This window comes from Betta splendens, chromosome 4 (genome assembly GCF_900634795.4).
Source record: "Betta splendens chromosome 4, fBetSpl5.4, whole genome shotgun sequence".
Taxonomy (NCBI): Eukaryota; Metazoa; Chordata; class Actinopteri; order Anabantiformes; family Osphronemidae; genus Betta; species Betta splendens.
Genome location: NC_040884.2, coordinates 5,859,895 through 5,881,158, shown reverse-complemented (window position 1 = coordinate 5,881,158; position 21,264 = coordinate 5,859,895). Strand labels below are relative to the sequence as shown.

Here is a 21,264-nt window from a genome sequence, read left to right as displayed (position 1 = left end):
GCTCTGAATATTGTTTTATAGTAGTAATTATAGGTGATAAGCAAACTGTAAGGAATTGTGCTATTGATGAAATGTTGTTAAACTAAACAGACGTTTTTGTGTGAACTTTTTTCCTCGAACAGAGACCTGGTAGAGTCTTGTACACAAGTTGGTTGCTGTGTGTAGGTAGTGGTTACATGTGAAAGGGACTGAAGACCACAGAGAGAACAGAGGCACAGGATCAGGTGATGCTGAGCTGGACCTGGCCAACGAGCTGAATCTGTTCTTCAACACATTTGACTCCAACCTTTACTGTACCACTCTACTTCACACATCTCCAGTCCAGCGGTGGCACCTGCCCCCACGTGATCACACCTCTCCACACCACCCCCCTCCACAAGCAGCACACCTCTGCCCCCCTTCTCCTCCCCCCTCTCCCTAACCTCAGATCAGGTGAGGAAACAACTAAGGTGGCTTGAAGGAAAACTGAAGAAGTTATCCTTTATTCCTCCGGTAAGACGCAACTAAAACTACAAATACAGTAGTGCTACAACTAGTGCTTCCTGGTTTCCTCTGTACCTGCCCCAGCAATGGTCAAGCTGAAGCGTTGCTGCTGGAGCACAACTGCTCAGCCCGCCGTTCGACGTGCACACCTGAATATCCCTGTGCTGAATTTCACCGCTGCTGATTTTGTTCGGATGAAGTTGCAGATTCCACTGCTGACGACACACCACCAGTTTTGGGTACGTGTGGACAAGGGAGCTGTAAACTAGCGTCAGGATACCGAAAAGAAACTCTAAAAAACGGCCGGGACGGTCGAATGAGCACCGAGTAAGTAATATATTCCACCGTTTATTGTTTTAGCTTGCGCTGCTTATGTGTTTTAGACTGTCACAAGTAACGTTAGCTTATGTTGCTAAAGCTAGCTTGCATATTAGATCTGAGTGGCTGTCAGCAACTAATTTAATAATCCTAAATTTTTAGGCAATATCGGCTTCATCACCGATTCATCTTGGATGAGGTTGGGGTTTCTACTGCTGACGGTGTGTTACGGATTGTGTACTGCTTGTAAACAGAGCAGCAGTCGAAACTAACTTCAAGATGCTAAGGACAAACCAGAAAAAACAGCCGAGACAGAAGGGTGGAAGTGATACATTAAGCCGTTATTGTAAACCACGTCATCTTTTAATATTTTTACACAGAATTTTATTCTTTGAATCCAACGTGGACCAGGAATTATGGACCGTGATAAAAAAAAGACTATAACAATGTGTACAGTATCTGGAGGTGAGTTTGATTATTAAAGATGTTCTTCATCAGGTTCAAAGGAACCGTGAAGGATGCAGTTGGTAGGACTCTAATACTATCATTAACGTTTCATCATTACATCAAACAACAATAACTGACATTGTTTCATCCATATTTTAACCTTGAAGGCCGGTTGTCTTTCTGCTGGGACACCCTGTTTATGAATAGGAACACAACATTGCCCAGTAAGACTGTCATAGTCACTAGTAGTTTCATGAAAGCGACAACAACACAAACCTCCAATACAGGAAACACCAGCTGAACTTTACCAGCATCAACATCAATCTGTGGTATATCTGTGAGCTGCCTGCAAAGAAGAGTTGGAGGTAAGTCTTATAAGAAGAGTCGGAGGTACAGTAAGTCTAATAACTGTATTAAGACATTTTTTTCTGATGAAACTGATAGTGATAGATAGTGTTAAAGGTAAAGTACAGCATACTTGCTGTAGTTTATAGTGCCCCAGGAAATTATTACACCTTTAATGCTGCAGAAATGCACGGCAACGACCTCAACATGACTAAGTGTGAAGTCTACCAGGTGCAAGGTACTGTAGGCTCAATATTTACCACAGATATAACCACATTGTGTTTTATTGTTCATCCTGTAGTGTGCTGCTAGCAACTTTCTTTAGCTGCCGCCCTCCCATAGTAGGTGCTGCTGCGTCTTCTTCAACAAAATTTTATTTAATAATTTTAGAGCTATAGAAGGATGTTTAAAGAGCTGGGCAAAGTTAAGCCTTTGAAATTAGAATAAATATATTACTATCAAATGTAAATGTTCCCCTAAATACTGGAGGACTGTGGACAAAAGATTTAGTTTAGTTATTTTTAAAAAAAACGCTTCTTATACCCCATAACAATTTGTTTTGTGGTTGTTTGTCAACTTAGGTTATATGTGATTATGGTTTTTAAGGTAAATATTTTTGTCACTGTGCAGAATCCAAAAAAATTGAGAAGCAATGGAGGACAATTACCTGGGAATCACAGTAAGATGGATAAAACCAACATCATGCATAAAAACATCATGACATCATCATGTTTACAGTGATATGTTGCATTTGTGCATTTTTGAGTAACTGTCAGAACTTTACTCTCACATGTTGCTGCCTTCACAGAGGTTAACTAAGGATAGATATATTTTTTACAACACGGAAATTCTTCATGTTTTCATATTATAACAGGAAAAGGGCGGAGCTGATGGACAGCATTCAGGTCTACAAACCAATTATCAACTCTGTGTCCCAGGTTCGTGTTCTGCTCATCGGACCAGTGGGAGCTGGAAAGTCCAGCTTCTTTAACTCAGTGTTCAGAGGTCATGTGACCAGCCAGGCCATCGCTGGCTGCTCCAGCACCAGCCTCACCACACAGGTGACCCTTAGTTTTCCCTCTTTTCCTTTGGGGTCTTATTTCACACTTTGCTGTTTGTAACTCTTCCACTTTGTCCTGGAAAGTTTCGTACCTACTCTATAAAAGCAGGACGAGAAGGAAAACCTCTGCCGATCATCTTATGTGATACAATGGGACTGGAGGAAAGCACAGGGGCGGAGCTTGACATTGATGACATCAGCAGCATCCTTAAAGGTCATGTGCCCGATCGCTACCAGGTACATCATTATATGCTACATTAAATAAACCACTGACCTGGCTCTAGTTAACACAGGCTGTCCCTCCTCTCATTTCTCTCCATGGACCAGTTCAACCCCTCTGCTCCTCTGCATTCTGAGGCCCACAATTACCAAACGTCTCCAGGGTACAAGGAAAAGATCCACTGTGTGACTTATGTCTTTGACGCCTGCAAGATCTCCATCATGCCAAAAAAGATGGAGGAAAAGTTGGATGCCATACGAAGAAAGGTCAACTTGATGGGTCAGTAAAATCAATCCTACTTAAGCAATTCTAAGGTAAATGTAACCCTGATCATGGTGCAGCGAGGAGTGTGGGCGGCAGACCCTTTGGAGATTTAGTTTTGTGGCCGTGACCTACGGCTCTGCTTTTATTGCAGTAATGTGTCTTTTAACTTTCAATAGAAAGCAAGGAAACATCACAATTAATAAATCGACCATAAACAAAAATAAAAACTATTACAGGACAGTTATGCAATATAAATAAAACAAAACCACAGAAAATAACTGTATACTAAATACAAAACTGAGGGGAAGTTACTCTGCCGGTTTATTACAGTTTATTACAGTTTATTACATAACACAGTCGCTTAGTACAAACCCATTAATACCTTAATGCAACTGTGATACTGAATACGCTCCACTGATAAATGGTAGACCTCTATCTATTATAAAATAATATTAGCTGCTCTTGCAGGTGCTCTCAGTATAATGTCGGGCAGGGGACAATTTGCGCTCCCAGCCCTAGTACAACCGCTTAACGGCGCCACCTAGTGACCTTTAAAAATAGCTGCCCTACATAAACAAAAGTAAAAAACATGATGATTTCTTCACTTGCGCCATAAGAACAATGAGGTTTGTAGGATGAATGTTAATCCTTAGGTTCTGACTGTGTCTTGTCCTATTAAACTATTAAAGTGTGTTTTAGTATAATATGACACATTACTGTTGTCTGGACAGACAAGACAAAGCTTATACTGTACAGTGTACAGTACAGTAGAAGTAGTAGAATTCTTTCAACAGCAAAGCTAAGACCTGGCTCTAGCCAATCACTTTAATTTCCTCATCTGTGTCCGTTTTTGAAAACCTCTGCTCCGGTTTTCCAGGGATTCCGCAGCTGATCCTGCTCACCAAAGTGGATGAAGCCTGTCCTTTGGTGAAGGAGGATGTGAAAAATGTTTATAAAAGTATCTACATTAAGGAAATGGTGAGATGTTTGCAGACACAGAGATAGGTACACATTAAATGTTAAGACTAACCTCACCCACGTCTGTTTCTGGCTCCAGATGCAGGAGGTCAGCGAAAGGCTCGGTGTGCCTTTGTCCTGTGTGGTTCCAGTAAAAAACTACAGTGAGGAGCTGGAGCTGAACCCTGACTGTGACATCCTGCTGCTCAGTGCCGTCATCCAGATGCTTCGCTTTGCTGACAATTACTTTGACGAGCTCAGTGACCACATTTGCATATTGTATTTGTATCTGTATTTGTGCAACAAATAAAGTTGCCTGTAATCCAGTCACTTATTGTGCACACATTTGTCTGTGTTGCAAGAGGTGATATTAAAATGATAATGTTGCAAGAAATATACAGTACAGGAAACTGCATAATTTAGGAAAATGGAGGAATTTACTGTGTATACTTGGAAATATTCACTTATGGAATGTACATTTCAAAAACCCACTGGCCTCCATTCCAAAACTTGGCTTTGGGTAAATTTTAATCTTGAATAAAACAAGTTTCTCAAACGAATACATCACCATTCCTTCACAGTTCTTTTTAGTACTTTATAGTGTACTACCACAGCAAAAATTAACTCATTTTACTGAATAGTTTTGGAACAATCCATTGCAAGTACAGTATACTACAGTAAACAGCCTTGACCTCAATAACTGAATATTTAACATTTTAAATCCTGTTTCTCAAATTAGTACTTCACAGTTCTACTATTATTCCATCCATCCATCCATCCATTTTCATCCGCTTATCCGGGGCCGGGTCGCGGGGGCAGCAGTCTAAGCAGAGAGTTCCAGACTTCCCTCTCCCCGGACACTTCCTCCAGCTCTTCCGGCGGGACCCCAAGACGTTCCCAGGCCAGCCGAGAGACGTAGTCTCTCCAGCGAGTCCTAGGTCTTCCTCGGGGCCTCCTACCGGTGGCACATGCCCGGAACACCTCCCCAGGGTGGTAATCCTCCCTCCGGGGATTACCACCATGACAGGCACCGGAGACCCTGCGTCCACAGCTCCGAACGGCCGCGTTGACAATGGAGACGGAGAACATGGTCCACTCGGACTCTATGTCTCCCACCTCCCTCGGAATCTGGTCGAAGCTCTCCCGGAGGTGTGAGTTAAAGGTCCGTCTGACAGAGGGTTCAGCCAGGCGTTCCCAACAGACCCTCACAATACGTTTGGGCCTGCCAAGTCGTTCCAGCCTCCTTCTCTGCCAGCGGATCCTACTCACCACCAGGTGGTGATCAGTTGACAGCTCAGCCCCTCTCTTCACCCGAGTGTCCAAAACATATGGCCGAAGGTCAGGTGAAACGACTACAAAGTCTATCATCGACCTCCGGCCTAGGGTGTCCTGGTGCCATGTGCACCGATGGACACCCTTATGTTCGAACATGGTGTTAGTTATGGCCAAACTGTGCCTAGCACAGAAGTCCAATAACATAACACCATTCGGGTTCAGATCAGGGAGGCCGTTCCTCCCAATCACGCCTCTCCAGGTATCACTGTCGTTACCTACGTGGGCATTGAAATCTCCCAGAAGAACGATGGGGTCCCCAGTTGGAGCGCTTTCCAACACTCCCTCCAGGGACCCCAAGAAGGCCGGGTACTCCACACTGCCATTCGGCCCGTAAGCACAAATGACGGTGAGTGACCTATCCCCCACCCGAAGGCGCAGGGAAGCGACCCTCTCGTCCACCGGGGAAAACTCCAACACATGGCGACTAAGCTGGGGAGCTATGAGCAAGCCCACGCCAGCCCGCCGCCTCTCACCGCAGGCAACTCCAGAGTAGAAAAGGGTCCAGCCCCTCTCAAGGAGTTGGGTTCCAGAGCCCAGGCTGTGTGTGGAGGTGAGCCCGACTATTTCTAGCCGGTACCGCTCGACCTCCTGCACAAGCTCAGGCTCCTTTCCCCCCAGTGACGTGACATTCCATGTCCCAATAACCAGATTGGTTATCCAGGGATTGGGGCGCCCAGGCTCCCGCCTTCGACTGCCGCCCAATCCACTCTGCACCGGCCCCCTATGGTTCCTCCCGCGGATGGTGGGTCCACTTGAGGACGGCCCCATGTCGCTCTTTCGGGCTGTGCCCGGCCGGGCCCCGTGGGAATAGGCCCGGCCACCAGGCGCTCGCATACGAGCCCCAACCCCGGGCCTGGCTCCAGGGTGGGGCCCCGGCTGCGCCATACCGGGCGACGTCTCTGGCCTTGGTGGTTTGTCTTTCATAGGGCGGTTGTGAACCGCTCTTAGTCTGGCCCGTCGCCCAGGACCTGTTTGCCTTGGGAGACCCTACCAGGGGCATTTAGCCCCCGACAACATAGCTCCCGGGGTCATTCGGGCACACAAACTCCTCCACCACGGTAAGGCGGCGGTTCAGGGAGGAGTCTACTATTATTATTACTAGTATTTAATGGAATAGTATAAGTATGCCGTCACTACAAATGACCTGTTTCCACAAACTCCTGTGTGACCTATGTCATTGACACCTGCAAAGTCTCCATCATGACAAAAGCCCTGGAGGAGAAGCTGAATGACTTACAAAGAAAGGTCAACTTGATGGGTCAGTAAAATTAATAAACAAAAGTAAAGTATGTAGTGTGTTCTATTGTAGACAAAGCAGAGCCTTTCTCACCCAGAAGCCAGTTGTGTTTTGTATCGTTTACCGTCTTCCTGCTCCATATTCGGAGTTCTTAACTGAATTCTCTGAATTCTTATCTGACTTAGTTCTTAGCACAGATAAAGTCATTGTAGTGGCTGTAGTAGTGAGACTTTAACATTCATGTAGATGTTGACAGTAACTGTCTCAGCACTGCTCTTAACTCCTTAATAGACACTATTGGTTTTACACAGCATGTAAATGAACCCATTCATCATTTTAACCATACCCTCGATCTTGTCCTGACATATGGGGTTGAAATTGATAATTTAATAGTTCTTCCCCAAAACCCTCTGTTATCTGACCATTTCGTATTAACTTTTGAATTTAGCATAATTGACCTCACAATAGCTGGAAAGAAATGTTACTATAGCAGATGTTTATCTGACAACGCTGTTGCCAGATTCAAGCAGATGATTCCATCATCTTTTGCCTCAATGTCTTGTACATACAGAGAGGAGAACAGTCACCTTAATTCTTATGAACAGGTTGACTGTCTTGTAGATGATGCTGTAGCCTCTCTACGTACAATGTTAGACACAGTGGCTCCTCTGATAAGGGAACAGTGAATCAGAGGAGGTTAGCTCCGTGGTATAACTCAGAGATCCGCAGCCTAAAGCAACGGACCAGACAACTAGAAAGACAGTGACATTCCAACAAAATAAATGTAAACTGCATTGCATGGAAGGACAGTCTAATAAAATTTAAAAAAGCACTTTCTGCTGCTAGAAAAACATATTATTTCGCCCTAATTGAGGAAAACAAAAACAACCCCAGGTTTCTTTTCAGCACTGTAGCCAGGCTGACTAAGAGTCATAGCTGTGTTGAGTCTGCTATCCCCTTAAATCTCAGCAGCAATGACTTTATGAACTACTTTACTAATAAAATTGTCGCCATTAGAAAAAACATTCAGCAGCAACTTCTTCCAAACGACAGAAAGCACTGTCTAGATCCATCAACTTTAAATTTACCAAATCCTCTGTCTTACCTAGACAGCTTCTTCCCCATAACTCATATGGAGTTAACCTCAATAATCAACTCTTCCAAGTCGTCCACTTGTCTTTAAAGATCTAATCCCAACCAGATTACTCAAAGTAGTTCTACCTTTAATCAGCTCGTCCATATTTAATCAAATCAACCAATCTTTACATTTAGGCTATGTACCACAGGCTTTTAAGGTGGCTGTGGTCAAACTTCTATTGAAAAAACAAACCCTGGACCCTGGAGAACTAGCCAACTATAGACCCATTTCAAATTTACCTTTTATTTCCAAGATTCATGACAAAATCGTGGCTAAACAATTATCTGATCACCTGAGTGGGAATAACCTGTACGAAGATTTTCAGTCAGGATTTAGAAAACATCATAGCACAGAAACAGCTCTGGTTAGAGTCACTAATGATCTTCTATTACCTTCGGACAATGGTCTAATTTCTGTCCTTGTCCTGTTAGATCTTAGTGCTGCATTTGATACAATTGATGATAACATTCTATTACAGACACTAGAACATAGAATCTAGATTAAAGGAGCAGCATTGGGATGGTTTAAATCCTATTTGTTGAACAGATTCCAGTTTGTTCATGTTAATGAGAAATTCTCCAGATGCACAAGGATTAGCTATGGAGTACCACACGGTTCTGTGCTTGGTCCAATTTTGTTTAGCCTATACATGTCTCCTCTAGCTGAGATTATTAGAAAGCATTCTATTAATTTTCATTGTTATGCAGATGATACTCAGCTATATATGTCCTTGGAACCAAATGAAACAGATCAACTAGTCAAAATTCAGGGTTGTTTAAAAGACATCAAATCCTGGATGTCCCAAAACTTCCCTCAACTAAATTCAGATAAAACTGAAATTCTTATTGTTGGGCCTAAAAATCTGAGAGAGACACTATTGAGTCAGATAGCCACCCTGGATGGCATAACATTAGCTTCAGATTCTACTGTGAGGAACCTTGTTGTCATTTTTGACCAGGATCTCTCTTTTACATCATACATTAAACAAATCTCCAGAACTGCCTACTTCCATCTTAGAAATACAGTATAGCTAAAATCAGAAGCATCCTCTCTCAGAGCGATGCAGAGAAACTGATTCATGCGTTACCTCTAGGCTGAACTACTGTAACTGCTTACTCATAGGATGTCCTAACAGCAAAAGAAAAGCCTAAAAAGCCTACAGCTTATTCAAAATACTGCAGCCAGAGTCCTGACAGGACTTAGAAAGAGAGATCACATTTCTCCTACATTAGCTTCTCTGCACTGGCTGCCTGTAAAATGTAGGATAGAATTTAAAATTCTCCTAATCACCTACAAAATACTCAATGATAAAGCTCCTTCTTATCTTAAAGACCTCATAGTTCCTTGTGCTCCCAGCAGAACGCTTCGTTCTCAGAGCGCTGGGCTACTTGTGGTTCCTAGAGTGTTTAAATGTAGAACGGGAGGCAGAGCTTTTAGCTACCAAGCTCCTCTCCTCTTCAGGTTCGAGAAGCTGACACACTCTCCACCTTTAAGATTAGGCTTAAAACCTTCCTTTTTGATAAAGCTTATAGTTAGAGATGGTTCAGGTCACTGGCAATGATTGTTAGTCACAGGAACCATCTCTTAGTTAAGATGCAATAGACATAGACTGCTGGGGGACTTAATTTATACACCGAGTTCCTCTGTTTCCTTCTACCTCTTCTGTCCAATAACCTCCCATCGTTGTTCTATGTTCAACTAACCTTGTCTCTTTCTCTCTAGTAGTTGTGCTTTTCTCCAGCTCTCTCTCTCTCTCTCTCTCTCTCTGAGTGAGGCGGCCCGTGAGTGAGAGCAGGCTGACTGTCAGACTGACTGACGTTTTTCTCAAACCTTTCGCTTGTATTTTGTCAATATTTTTTCACGGTGGTGTTTTATGTAGTTTCTTCATCCGTGGGGTGTGTAAATAGATAGGGTAGGGGGGCTAGTGTGTTTTCGCTGGTCGGGTTTCCCGGCGTCGGTGTGTGTGCGGTCGCTGTGGCTGCGGTGGTCGGTCCGCTCAGCCTTAAATCGGCGGCGAGGATGAACGGAGCAGTGGTGATCTTTTGGACAGTGTGGACAAAGTCCACAAAGTAGTCGAACACGGCATCGCAATTAACGGCGAATTCATTTCCGTCTCTCCTCTCACACAACCCGCTAAAAAATAACCCTGTCCAACGTCCCACCGTTCATCAGTGACGACCTGTTACGGAAAGAACTGTCGAGACACGGCAAAATAGTTTCCGCCATAAAAAAGTTGCCATCTGGATGCAAACAACCGGAGCTGCGTCATGTTATTTCCCACAGACACCAAACATACATGATCCTCAATAACAAAGAGGAAGACTTGAATCTGGCTTTTAGACTGAGAGTGGATGAGTACGATTATGTTCTGTTCATCACTTCTGAAACAATGAAGTGTTTTGGTTGTGGTAAAGAGGGACATCTCATCAGAGCCTGTCCAGACAAAGCTGAGGGCAACACCCACTCTCCTGCAGGAGGCAGTGGAGGAACCCACGGCAGAGAAGATCAGCATGGAGGACAGGCTGACGGACAGGAAGGTGGAGGAGGTGCTGGAGGACAGGAGGAAGGCGGAGGAGGTGGAGAAGGTGTTGACAGACAGAAGGAAGGTGGAGAAGGTGCTGGTGAACAGGAGGAGGCTGGTGGTGAAGAGGCTCCAGCAGAAGGTGGACATGACTCTGTGGTCGGAGCAGACAACATACAGGCTGAAGAGGCCGGCGTGGAATCGTTAAACAACGTGGAAAAGCAGACTGACCATGAGGAGAGGTGTGACGGTGATTTGGTTGGAAGCAGCGCTGCACAGAACGTGGAGATGGAAGAAGGTGAAAAACCCGTTGGGGGCTGTGAAAAAGGGGAGGAGAACGGGCAGTCAACAGTTCCCTCCAGAATCCGACGTTAGTGAGGATGAAGTCTCTGTGCACAGACACTGAAATGTCTGACCGCAGATCACAGTCACAGAGGCCCAGGGCCTACAGTGTTGACAGAGTCAAGCTGTTTCTGTCGCAGACTAAGAACATGAAGGGGGTGAAAATTGAAGATTATTTCCCAGATAAAGAAATCTTTGTAAAATCGGTTCGTGGGCAGCTGAGAAGCAGGGGTAAAGGTGGATATACTGACCAAGAGGTGTTTAGATGAAAGAAACTGGTGCACAAAATGAGTCAGGAACTTCAAAATGATGATGAAGGCAGTCTTTTATAACCGCACACTTTTAGCCATCCTCCACTGTTGCTGTCAAATTAAATGTTTGCTGTATGTGGGATTTGTTGGGTTTAGTTGTGTGAGGTCTTAAACCTTACTTCGTAAAGTGCCTTGAGATAACTTTGTTGTGATTTGGCGCTATATAAATAAAATTGAATTAAATTTAATTGAATTGAATAGAATTAGTAGAATTCTTTCAACAGCAAAGCTAAGACTGGCTCTAGCATTTCACTTTGATTTCCTCATCTGTGTCTGTTTATAAAACCTCTGCTCTGGTTTTCCAGGGATTCCTCACTGGTCCTGCTCACTAAAGTGGATGAAGCCTGTCCTCTGGTGAAAGAGGATGTGAAAAAGGTTTATAAAAGTATCTACATTAAGGAAATGGTGAGATGTTTGCAGACACAGAGATGGATCCACATTAAATGTTGAGACTAACCTCACCCACGTCTGTTTCTGGCTCCAGGTGCAGGAGGTCAATGAAAGGCTCGGTGTGCCTTTGTCCTGTGTGGTTCCAGTGAAAAACTACAGTGAGGAGCTGGAGCTGAACCCTGACTGTGACATCCTGCTGCTCAGTGCTGTTACACAGATGCTTCCCTCTTCTGACAATTACTTTGACGAGCTCAGTGATAAGTTGGGCAAAATTTAAATGAAAAAATATTGGTGCAACATCTAAAGATCCCTGCAGTTCAGTCAATTATTGTATAGAAATGAATCTGTATTAGATACAAAAAATATTAATAGAATTAAGTGAGGCCCTTTTTGTTGCTGATTTACTGTTGATAACAAGGATGTGTTGATCTGTTAAAGTTAAGATTTTATTAAAATGTATTCTTCAATCATTAGCCACTTCCTTTCATGTCTTCCTATTATTGTTATTATTTTTATTGCAATCTTGATCATAATGAACTTAAATTTACAGTGTACAGGGGACAAATGTGAATAGTGTACAGAAGAAATAATAACATATTGCTAATATTGACGCAAAGAAAAAGAAAGAAACAATAAAAAAAAAATTCAAAATGTAAACAATCAGGTCCAGATTGAGCATATCAGCAAAGGAAAAAAACTTAAGAAAGAAAGGTTATATTGGAAATTTCTTCATAGAGGCTGATTGTATGCTGGTATTTTTGTTCTGTATCAATAGATTAAACATAGTTATCTACTTCAATGTTGAAAGATTTGAATGATGGCAGGATCTTAGAAAATTTAGATCTATTGTATGTATGTGAAACTTTTCCATCAAGGTGAATATGTTGACCATTTGTTATAATTCATGATTGTTGGCAGTATGATATAAAACATAGGTAGTTTGGTTAGTAAAGTTCAACTCCATATTCCTCCAGAAACATTTGATTGGGAAGCATTCAAAAATGAGGCGTTTTATATCTTCTTCAGCATCTTTACAAAATTCACAGGCTGTGTTGATTTTTTACAAATAATAACACATTTATGTTAATAATAACTTATGCTTTCTCTCCACTGTATTTGTTTAAAGTGAGAGATTCAAAAAAATTTTCCCAGAGGAGAGATTTTTCTTTGGCTTTACACATATTTCCTTGTGTGTTTATTGGTGGATTCTTTGCTTCTAATGTCAGTGCCATGAATAAAGAATGTGAAATCAAGAGTTTTTGGTGTTTGACATTCCTAACATTTTGATAGCTGCAAAATTCCATGTATTCTTGTGCAACCGCGACATCTATGACGTCATCACTATTCTTGAAGCGACAGTACAATATTTCTGGCAACAGCGATTGAAATCACGTCATCTTTTAATATTTTTACACAGACTTTTAGTCTTTGAATTCAACGTGGACCAAGAATTATCGACCGTGATAAAAAAGACTATAACAATCTGATATCTCCACGAAAACCTGCCTGAGCTGTCTGTTTGTAAAAGTGGTCTGAATGCAGACACACGCCCTGTTAAAGAAAAGACGCACGTGATACTTTGCCCAATAAGATAAGACTTCTTCAAGAAAACGGTGACGACACGAACCTCCCACAACGTAAACACGAACAGCCGGTCTGTGAGCTGCTAGTACAGAGGTGAGTTTGATTATTAAAGATGTTCTTCATCAGATTCAAAGGAAACCGTGGAGGATGCAGTTGGTAGGATTTTAACGTACAGGATGAAACTTACTGCTGTTTGAGTGTAGCAACCACGTGTTTCTGAGGAAATCGAAACTTACCGTTTTGCCCATACTGTGTACCGTACACTACGCATCAAATATGGTTTACATTTTGTTTCTATGAATAAGTGTCGTGTTTTTTAGATTTATTAAAAACGTTTTTTATGATTCATCAAGTGACTCCATTTCATGAGTCATCCCACCAGCTAGTTTGCGTCTAATGCTGCTTTCTTCCACATTCGTGTAGATACATAATACATTTAAATGTGAAATGTTTTCATTCTTTTTTTTATTCCTCTGTGGTATTAAACTTCATGTGCTGCTTTTTAATCCATATATGTTTCTATTTGCATTCAGACATCAGTGCGTAAACATCAAGCATCAGCTGCACATGATGAACTCCCTGCTGAGCCCAAAGCAGCAGAAGGCGATCTGCTCCCAGCTGGGACGTGTCAAGCTGCAGCTGCTGTACAAGGCCAGCGTCCACGGATTCACTGGAGCAGCCTTCCACCAGCGATGTGACAACCAGGGCCCCACAGTGTCTGTGGGCTTTAACGCCACTGGACACGTGTTTGGAGGTTACACCAGACAAGGGTTCAGTCAGTCTGGTCAGTATGTGTGCGATGACCAGGCCTTTGTGTTCACCCTCCAAGGAGAAAAACTTCTCCAGTATCCAGTCACAACCTCTGCATACGCGGTGAAAATGGTTGGTAACTGTGGTCCATGTTTTGGAGAAGCGTTGGTTCTCATCTATGGAAATAAAGCTGTAGTTTTTAGTGCCCCAGGAAATTATTACACCTTTAATGCTGCAGAAATGCACGGCAACGACCTCAACATGACTGAGTGTGAAGTCTACCAGGTTCAAGGTAGGTTCATTATTTAATACAGATATAAACACATTTGCTTCCACCCAATGGGTTGCTGTTTTCTTTTGCTCTTGTGTTTTAGCCTAAATAGTAAACATAACGAGTTTAATTTGAAGTTTATTTATTTATTCATTGCTGTGGAAATAAATGCTTTCTGAATCACGGACCATTACTTTAAGTTGCCAGAACCAAATCAGTACTTTTTTTAGGGAAAAGATCTAAACACTAAACAGAAGATAAAGAAGTGAAATCTGAGTTCCTGTAGAACATGAGTAGAGGAATAGCATGAACTGCCAGAACAAAGCCAAGAAACAAAGCTATGAAATATGCAAGAAATAATTCAAATGAAGATGGAACTTGACAAGACATGAAAGACACAGCGAGTTCCAAGGCAAATTAATTGAAATCAAGCGATTACCAAATGATTTAGTTAAGGAATCTTCAAAAACGCTTCTTATATTAAACCACAATCATTGTTTTGTTGTTGTTTTTGAACTCTTATGTGATTTTAGTTTTTAAGATGATTATTTTTTTCACTGTGCAGAAAACACAGAAGTGGATAAAGAATGGAGGACCGTTATCTGGGAATCACAGTAAGATGGACAAAACCAACATCATCCACATGAACCTGAGGCTTTGTAACAGTGCACATGTTCCATCATCATGTTTAGTGTTACTCATGAATGTGGCTGCCATTAGAGGTCAGGGGTCAACTAAGGATAAATGACAGCTTTTACACTACATGAAAATGTTCTTTATTTTTATCTGTACAGGAAAAGGGCGGAGCTGATGGACAGCATTCAGGTCTACAAACCAATTATCAACTCTGTGTCCCAGGTTCGTGTTCTGCTCATCGGACCAGTGGGAGCTGGAAAGTCCAGCTTCTTTAACTCCGTCAACTCAGTGTTCAGAGGTCATGTGACCAGCCAGGCCATTGCTGGCTGCTCCAGCACCAGCCTCACCACACAGGTGACCCTTAGTTTTCCCTCTTTTCCTTTGGGGTCTTATTTCTCACTTTGCCGTCTGTAACTCATCCACTTTGTCCTGGAAAGTTTCGTACCTACTCTATAAAAGCAGGACGAGAAGGAAAACCTCTGCCGATCCTCTTATGTGATACAATGGGACTGGAGGAAAGCACAGGGGCGGGGCTTGACATTGATGACATCAGCAGCATCCTTAAAGGTCATGTGCCCGACCGCTACCAGGTACATCCTTATATGCTACATTAAATAAACCACTGACCTGGCTCTAGTTAACACAGACTGTCCCTCCTCTCCTTTCTCTCCATGGACCAGTTCAACCCCTCTGCTCCTCTGCATTCTGAGGCCCACAATTACCAAACGTCTCCAGGGCTGAAGGAAAAGATCCACTGTGTGACTTATGTCATTGACGCCTGCAAAATCTCCATCATGCCAAAAACCCTGGAGGAGAAGCTGAAAGCCATACGAAGAAAGGTCAACTTGATGGGTCAGTAAAATTAATAAACAAAGGTAAAGTAGGTAGTGTTGTCTATTGTAATATGACACATTACTGTAGACTGGACAGACAAAGCTTATATAGCAGAAGTAGTAGAATTCTTTCAACAGCAAAGCTAAGACCTGGCTCTAGCCAGTCACTTGGATTTCCTCGTGTGTCCGTTTATAAAACCTCTGCTCTGTTTTTCCAGGGATTCCTCAGCTGGTCCTGCTCACTAAAGTGGATGAAGCCTGTCCTCTGGTGAAAGAGGATGTGAAAAAAGTTTATAAAAGTATCTACATTAAGGAAATGGTGAGATGTTTGCAGACACAGAGATGGATCCACATTAAATGTTGAGACTAACCTCACCCACGTCTGTTTCTGGCTCCAGGTGCAGGAGGTCAGTGAAAGGCTCGGTGTGCCTTTGTCCTGTGTGGTTCCAGTGAAAAACTACAGTGAGGAGCTGGAGCTGAACCCTGACTGTGACATCCTGCTGCTCAGTGCTGTTACACAGATGCTTCGCTTTGCTGACAATTGTTTTGATGAGCTCAGTGACCATCTCTGCAAAAGTGAAACGAAAAAGTGAAAGTATTTCAGAAAGAGTTGCTTGAAAATTACTCACAACAGACCATTGATACACTACATCTGCTGTATGCACAGCTTAGAGACAGTTCACTGTGTTAACTCAGTACAGCTCAGAAGGTTTTGGAATTTTGACAAATTTTTATCACCTTTCATGTTATAAAAAGCTGTTGTTGACCAAACAAGTTGTGCAGACTTTAGTAAAAACATGTTAAATGTAAATGTGTTAAATCCTGCGATCCTGTTTTTGAGTCACATTTCTACAGTAATAGTAAGTTTGCTTGAATTCATATAAAACTAAATTTAATTCAGAATTTCTGAGCAAAGGCGAACCTTTAAAACAAACATTCACAATGATGCAGATTAAAAGGTATTTGATCAGAAATCTGTATTTTTGAATGCAAGCTATTCACGGGCAACAACCTCACTCACTATACTATTGTACTATATTGTACTGTGCAGTACCACTAAGAATATTACCATAACTGCCTGCAACACAACAGCATCAGAACATGGTACGGGATTATTTCTAATAGAACTGAGCAACAAATCTGCAAATATACGATTTCAAATGTTAAAAATGGTATTTAAAAAAACAGGATGCATTTGCATGATTGGTACAGGTTGAAGCTCGACTTCTGGATGCAGAATACACTGTATTTTTTAATGTAGGGACCCTGCTATTAACAACATACATTTTAAGCGCAACCACACCTGTCGTATGCACTCATAGCACAGCAACACAACACAGCTTCCTACACTCGTCAGCGGCCTCGGGGCGTGTCGACCTGGAAGCTATAGGATTTAGCCGCACCTGTTAGCTAGTTTAGCTCCGTTTGAATCTGCTGGTTACGGTCCCAGTAGTTAACAGTGGTAAGAAATCACGAGCATTCCCCCTGTCTTATTGACAACATTATATGTTGTTTATATTTTCTATTTCACAGGAAAACGAAAGTTATTACGACCTATTAAATGCCCAAAATGTACACTTAACTTCCGGTGAATAACTTCACAATAAAAACTACATGAACTTGTGAACTTCAAATTGACCGAAATACACCAAAGTATACAGGGAACCTACTCAGTTTTCCGGTTTTATTTTGGTTTTCTATTTTTTGGGGTTTCTGTGTTCTGTACACAGCAGCGTGTGCGTTTTCGTTCACCTGAAGAGTAAGTTAGTAAGTTAAGGCTTTTTTTTCTGCAAATTTAAATATAATATAAGCAACAATAAGACATTCATCTATATACAGTATGAGGTTATTTTGATTATTTAGAACTATGTGCAAGTAGAAAATGTTCCTAAATGTTCGTCATTTTTTATGTTCCTTCAAGTCTCTCAATGTCTTCAGGTTTATATGAACATTTCAGGCATTAATTTGCCGTAGACCTTTGGAGTCCTCTGTAACTGTGTTTTACATTTAAAGGGCTCCAGTGGACCAGGAACTGCAGCAGAACAACCGTCTAGCATGAATCCTAAACTAACCAAGAGCCAACAGAAAACCATCTGCTCAGAGCTGGGACGCGTCAGACTAAAGCTGCTGTACCAGGCCAGTGAGCACGGTTTCACGGGTCTAAAATTCCACCAGCGCTGCGACTCCTGCTCACCCACTGTGTCTGTGGGCTACAACGCCTCTGGTTATGTGTTTGGTGGCTACACCAAACAACCCTTTAGTCGAAGTGGTCGATATGTGTATGACGACGAGGCCTTTCTGTTTACCCTCAGTCAAGAAAGGCTCATCAAATACCCAGTCAGTGAATGTGCTAATGCAGTGAGAATGGATAGCGGCTCAGGTCCGTGCTTTGGAGAAGCGCTGGTTCTTATCCATGAAAACAAACGAGTTGTGTGTAGCAACCCAGGAAGTAATTACACCTTTAATGCTGCAGAAATGCACGGCAATGACCTCAGAATGAATGAGTGTGAAGTCTATCAGGTTGAAGGTGAGTTTATCCTAAACTTGTAAATTTATGTTTAAAACTTTGTCACAATCCAGGTTCAACAAATAGTTAGGTGAATACTTGAAATTAAAATAATTAATATTATTTTTTAATATATTATTTCTCTTTAACAGCATGTCCAGAATTCGAGAAGCCCTGGAGGCCAGTAATCTGGGAGTAAGATGAACTGGATATAATTTCATTATTTACTGCTATTACAGCACAGTACACTACTTTGCTTTACTGTCACACCAAATTGTGACCTATGCAAAAACCTAAGTGTAAATCACACAAATTGACAAAATCATAATTATAATTTTACACACTATATGTATAACGAGTGTATAGTCACAAACATCATTTCTGGGATTGGCTGAGCTGCTCTGATGTACTGAGGTATTAAGATACAGTAGATGTGATGTTAGATGTGATGCTGATGTTTAAGTCAAATAACTATATCCATAATTAAAGTCACTTGCTTGTTTCAACAGGAAGAGGACAGAGATGATAGAAAATATTAGTGTTTACGGTCCAATAGACAAGTCTGTGTCCCAGGTCCGAGTCCTGCTCATTGGTCCAGTAGGAGGTGGAAAGTCCAGTTTCTTTAACTCCGTGAACTCTGTGTTCAGAGGCCACGTCAGCTGCCAGGCCATGGCTGGCTTCAGCAGCACCAGCCTCACCACACAGGTTAAATAGTCCACCACTGTTTGTTTGTACAGTAGAAGTCTCCTTTACTGTATGTTATTGAGCAAAACAGTATGTGTATTACTGGAGAAAACTCTCTTCTTTCATAGTAACTGATGAAATGTTCTACCTTCACCAGTGGTTTTATGCATTGAACAGTTTCGCACCTACTCATTGAAAGCTGGACGAGATGGAAACTATCTGCCCATCGTCTTGTGTGATACGATGGGTTTGGAGGAAAGCACAGATGCAGGGCTTCATGTGGATGACGTCATCAGCATCCTCAAAGGTCATGTGCCAGACAATTATCAGGTGCAGCTGTTTGTCATATACAGCAGAATAATAAACATGATGCAGCATCATGATTGTGTTATACCGTCTCTGTCTCTGTACAATCTAGTTCAACCCCTCAGCTCCGCTGCATTCGGAGGCCAGCAGCTATCGGAAGTCTCCAGCCCTCAAAGACAGGATCCACTGTGTGGCCTATGTCATTGATGCCACCAAGATCTCCCTTATGCCAAAAAAGCTGGAGGAGAAGCTGGAGTCTATCCACAGAAAGGTCAACCTGATGGGTCAGTAAATCTTACAAGAAACAAGAAATGAGAAAATGTTTTGATTAAACTATTCAACAGTACAGTATGTTCCTCAAAATCTGGTAATAGACTGGGAGAGACAGAGAACATTTTACTGTATATCTGGAATAACATATATTTGTTTTCGTTTCCAGCGATTCCCCAACTGGTCCTGATGACTAAAGTAGATGAAGTCTGTCCATTTGTGGCCCAGGACATAAGGAACATTTACAAGAGTGGCTACATCAAGCAAGTGGTGAGATTTAAATGAATTTAAGATAAGATGGCTTTTAATGGAAGAATTTGAATGATGTTGCATTTTATATCAAACACAGCCAAATGTCCTGCTCATCATAAAATATGGTATTGAACTTACGTCACTCCAGATGCAGGAGACCAGTGCTCGGCTCGGTGTGCCTTTGTCCTGTGTGGTTCCAGTTAAAAACTACAGCGAGGATCTGGAGCTGAACCCTGACTGTGACATCCTGCTGCTCAGTGCCGTCATGCAGATGCTTCGCTTTGCTGACAGTTACTTTGACGAGCTCAGTGACCCCCTCAGAAACATTTGATGAGGACGCATCCCTCTGTTAAAGCAAAAATCTATACATTTTAACAGTGTGTAGAAACATCTGTGCCATAGCTTTACTGTAAGCATAAGAAATGTACTGGTCAAACAATAAAGAATGTATTTCAATGCAATGACTTGTGGTAAAAAGGAATAAAAAATGTTGTTTATCATAGTTTGTGTGTGTCAGGTTTTCGTTCTTGGTTTTATTTTGTAAGGACTCTTCTGTTTCGATCCCAGCTTCCGGTTTTATTTTGTAAGCACTTCCGTTCCTCATTACACTCACCTGTTTTGTATCAGTGATCTTCTCCGTGTATTTAACCACCACCTCTCACATCGGTTCTCTGCCAGATCGTTGTTTTCTGATTTCTGACTCTCACGTTCCTGCAGCACCTTACCGACCCTGTAAGTCATCGTTCTGTTATTGTCCACTACCTGTTTTGTGACTTTGATTTTGGGAATAAACCCTCATTTTTCACCGGCTACGTCGTGTCCTGGCGCTGTGCATTTGAGTCCTCTCCCTGCCGATCCGTGACAGAACGATCTGGCCAGACTTGGACCCAGCCAGCGCCCAGCCTTCACCCCGGTCAGCCGCCGCCGTCTCTTCTTTTTTTCCCCTCTCTGTTTGGCTCCGTGTACAAGTCGCTCACCGGAGCAATGGATTTCGTTTTCCTAAGTCTACCGGAGGACATCCGTGGCGATCTCCAGGGCTTAGCCAGGAAGTATGCAGAAGCACCCAGCCCCCAGGTTCGGCTCTCCGTGGTAGAACTGGCCATCGAGATACTGGAGGACGAATACTGGTGGCGTGAGTACCCCGGGGTGCAAGCGTATTTCGAGGGGCTCCGACTAACGCGGAGGGACTTGACACGCGCTCTGCGCGTATCGCCTGGCCGCGCCTCTGTCGCCGCTCCGGCGGTTCCCGTTCCTGTCGCCGCTCCGGCGGTTCCCGTTCCTGACGCCGCTCCGGCGGTTCCCGTTCCTGACGCCGCTCCGGCGGTTTCCGTTCCTGTCGCCGCTCCGGCGGTTCCCGTTCCTGTCGCCGCTCCGGCGGTTCCCGTTCCTGTCGCCGCTCCGGCGGTTCCCGTTCCTGTCGCCGCGCCGGCGGTTCCCGTTCCTGTCGCCGCGCCGGCGGTTCCCGTTCCTGTCGCCGCGCCTGCGGCTACAACCCAAGCTCTAGACGCCGCCGGTTTGGTTCACCACACGGACCCCACTACAGAGACCCAGCCCCTGCCGCTCTCAGCGCCTCAGGCGACGGTCAGCCGCAGGCGCCCCAGACGACGTCGGCGAGGGCACGGGCCTGAGGTTCAGGGCCCAGAGACCTCGGTCGCAGTGCCCGAGCAGCTCTCCCCTCCCGCGGGGGATCCCCTCGATTCTCCGACTGACTGTGTCCCTCTGATAGCAGGCATCTCAGACAGCGTCGCCCGACGGGTCCACCTCCTCTGCTCTCCTCCAGTTGCGTTCCTCTTTGCCCACCTCA

At 43.3% G+C, this 21,264-nt stretch overlaps 3 protein-coding genes and 1 long non-coding RNA gene across 7 annotated transcripts; 3 read left to right on the top strand and 1 right to left on the bottom strand.

The window, feature by feature from the left end:
• Nucleotides 1-1,618: 1,618 nt before the first annotated feature.
• On the top strand, nt 1,619-16,262 carry LOC114854152 (interferon-induced protein 44-like). 3 transcript variants are annotated; one of them, XM_041070569.2, is made up of 8 exons: nt 1,619-1,638; nt 13,486-13,994; nt 14,539-14,587; nt 14,768-14,963; nt 15,047-15,199; nt 15,290-15,461; nt 15,661-15,761; nt 15,841-16,262. In XM_041070569.2, exons 2-8 carry the CDS (start codon nt 13,520-13,522, stop codon nt 16,033-16,035), a joined length of 1,341 nt encoding a protein of 446 aa, XP_040926503.1. In that variant the 5' UTR covers nt 1,619-1,638; nt 13,486-13,519; the 3' UTR covers nt 16,036-16,262. The 3 variants fall into 3 exon arrangements, with proteins under 3 accessions (XP_040926503.1, XP_029004132.1, XP_040926502.1); XM_029148299.3 differs by lacking the exon at nt 1,619-1,638 and adding an exon at nt 12,908-13,045; XM_041070568.2 differs by lacking the exon at nt 1,619-1,638 and adding an exon at nt 13,046-13,108.
• LOC114854150 (interferon-induced protein 44-like) lies at nt 1,735-4,685 on the top strand. Its single transcript, XM_041070563.2, has 7 exons — nt 1,735-1,831; nt 2,224-2,272; nt 2,468-2,654; nt 2,738-2,890; nt 2,981-3,152; nt 4,015-4,115; nt 4,195-4,685. Exons 1-7 carry the CDS (start codon nt 1,780-1,782, stop codon nt 4,402-4,404), a joined length of 924 nt encoding a protein of 307 aa, XP_040926497.2. The 5' UTR covers nt 1,735-1,779; the 3' UTR covers nt 4,405-4,685.
• Nucleotides 15,458-16,987, bottom strand: LOC114854153 (uncharacterized). The gene is made up of 3 exons (XR_003785737.3): nt 16,846-16,987; nt 15,814-16,010; nt 15,458-15,707 (listed from the first exon to the last, which is right to left on the bottom strand). It is a non-coding gene; the product is annotated as an uncharacterized LOC114854153 (long non-coding RNA).
• An 83-nt stretch (nt 16,988-17,070) lies between these two features.
• Nucleotides 17,071-19,962, top strand: LOC114854147 (interferon-induced protein 44-like). 2 transcript variants are annotated; one of them, XM_029148286.3, is made up of 8 exons: nt 17,071-17,201; nt 17,456-17,969; nt 18,101-18,143; nt 18,458-18,653; nt 18,810-18,962; nt 19,051-19,222; nt 19,378-19,478; nt 19,609-19,962. In XM_029148286.3, the coding sequence occupies exons 2-8, from the start codon at nt 17,498-17,500 to the stop codon at nt 19,789-19,791; spliced, it is 1,320 nt and encodes a 439-aa protein (XP_029004119.1). In that variant the 5' UTR covers nt 17,071-17,201; nt 17,456-17,497; the 3' UTR covers nt 19,792-19,962. The 2 variants fall into 2 exon arrangements, with proteins under 2 accessions (XP_029004119.1, XP_029004118.1); XM_029148285.3 differs by having other exon boundaries at nt 17,073-17,209.
• The last annotated feature ends 1,302 nt before the right edge of the window (nt 19,963-21,264 follow it).

Bases quoted from the DNA above. Each gene is read 5' to 3' on its own strand.
- LOC114854150 (XM_041070563.2), top strand. From the start codon at position 1,780: ATGCACGGCAACGACCTCAACATGACTAAGTGTGAAGTCTACCAGGTG. The intron at 3,153-4,014 runs GTCAGTAAAATC...CCGGTTTTCCAG, and splicing joins AAGAAAGGTCAACTTGATGG to GGATTCCGCAGCTGATCCTG. The intron at 4,116-4,194 runs GTGAGATGTTTG...TTCTGGCTCCAG, and splicing joins GTATCTACATTAAGGAAATG to ATGCAGGAGGTCAGCGAAAG.
- LOC114854152 (XM_041070569.2), top strand. From the start codon at position 13,520: ATGATGAACTCCCTGCTGAGCCCAAAGCAGCAGAAGGCGATCTGCTCC. The intron at 13,995-14,538 runs GTAGGTTCATTA...TTCACTGTGCAG, and splicing joins TGAAGTCTACCAGGTTCAAG to AAAACACAGAAGTGGATAAA. The intron at 15,462-15,660 runs GTCAGTAAAATT...CTGTTTTTCCAG, and splicing joins AAGAAAGGTCAACTTGATGG to GGATTCCTCAGCTGGTCCTG.
- LOC114854147 (XM_029148286.3), top strand. From the start codon at position 17,498: ATGAATCCTAAACTAACCAAGAGCCAACAGAAAACCATCTGCTCAGAG. The intron at 17,970-18,100 runs GTGAGTTTATCC...TCTCTTTAACAG, and splicing joins TGAAGTCTATCAGGTTGAAG to CATGTCCAGAATTCGAGAAG. The intron at 18,654-18,809 runs GTTAAATAGTCC...TGCATTGAACAG, and splicing joins GCACCAGCCTCACCACACAG to TTTCGCACCTACTCATTGAA.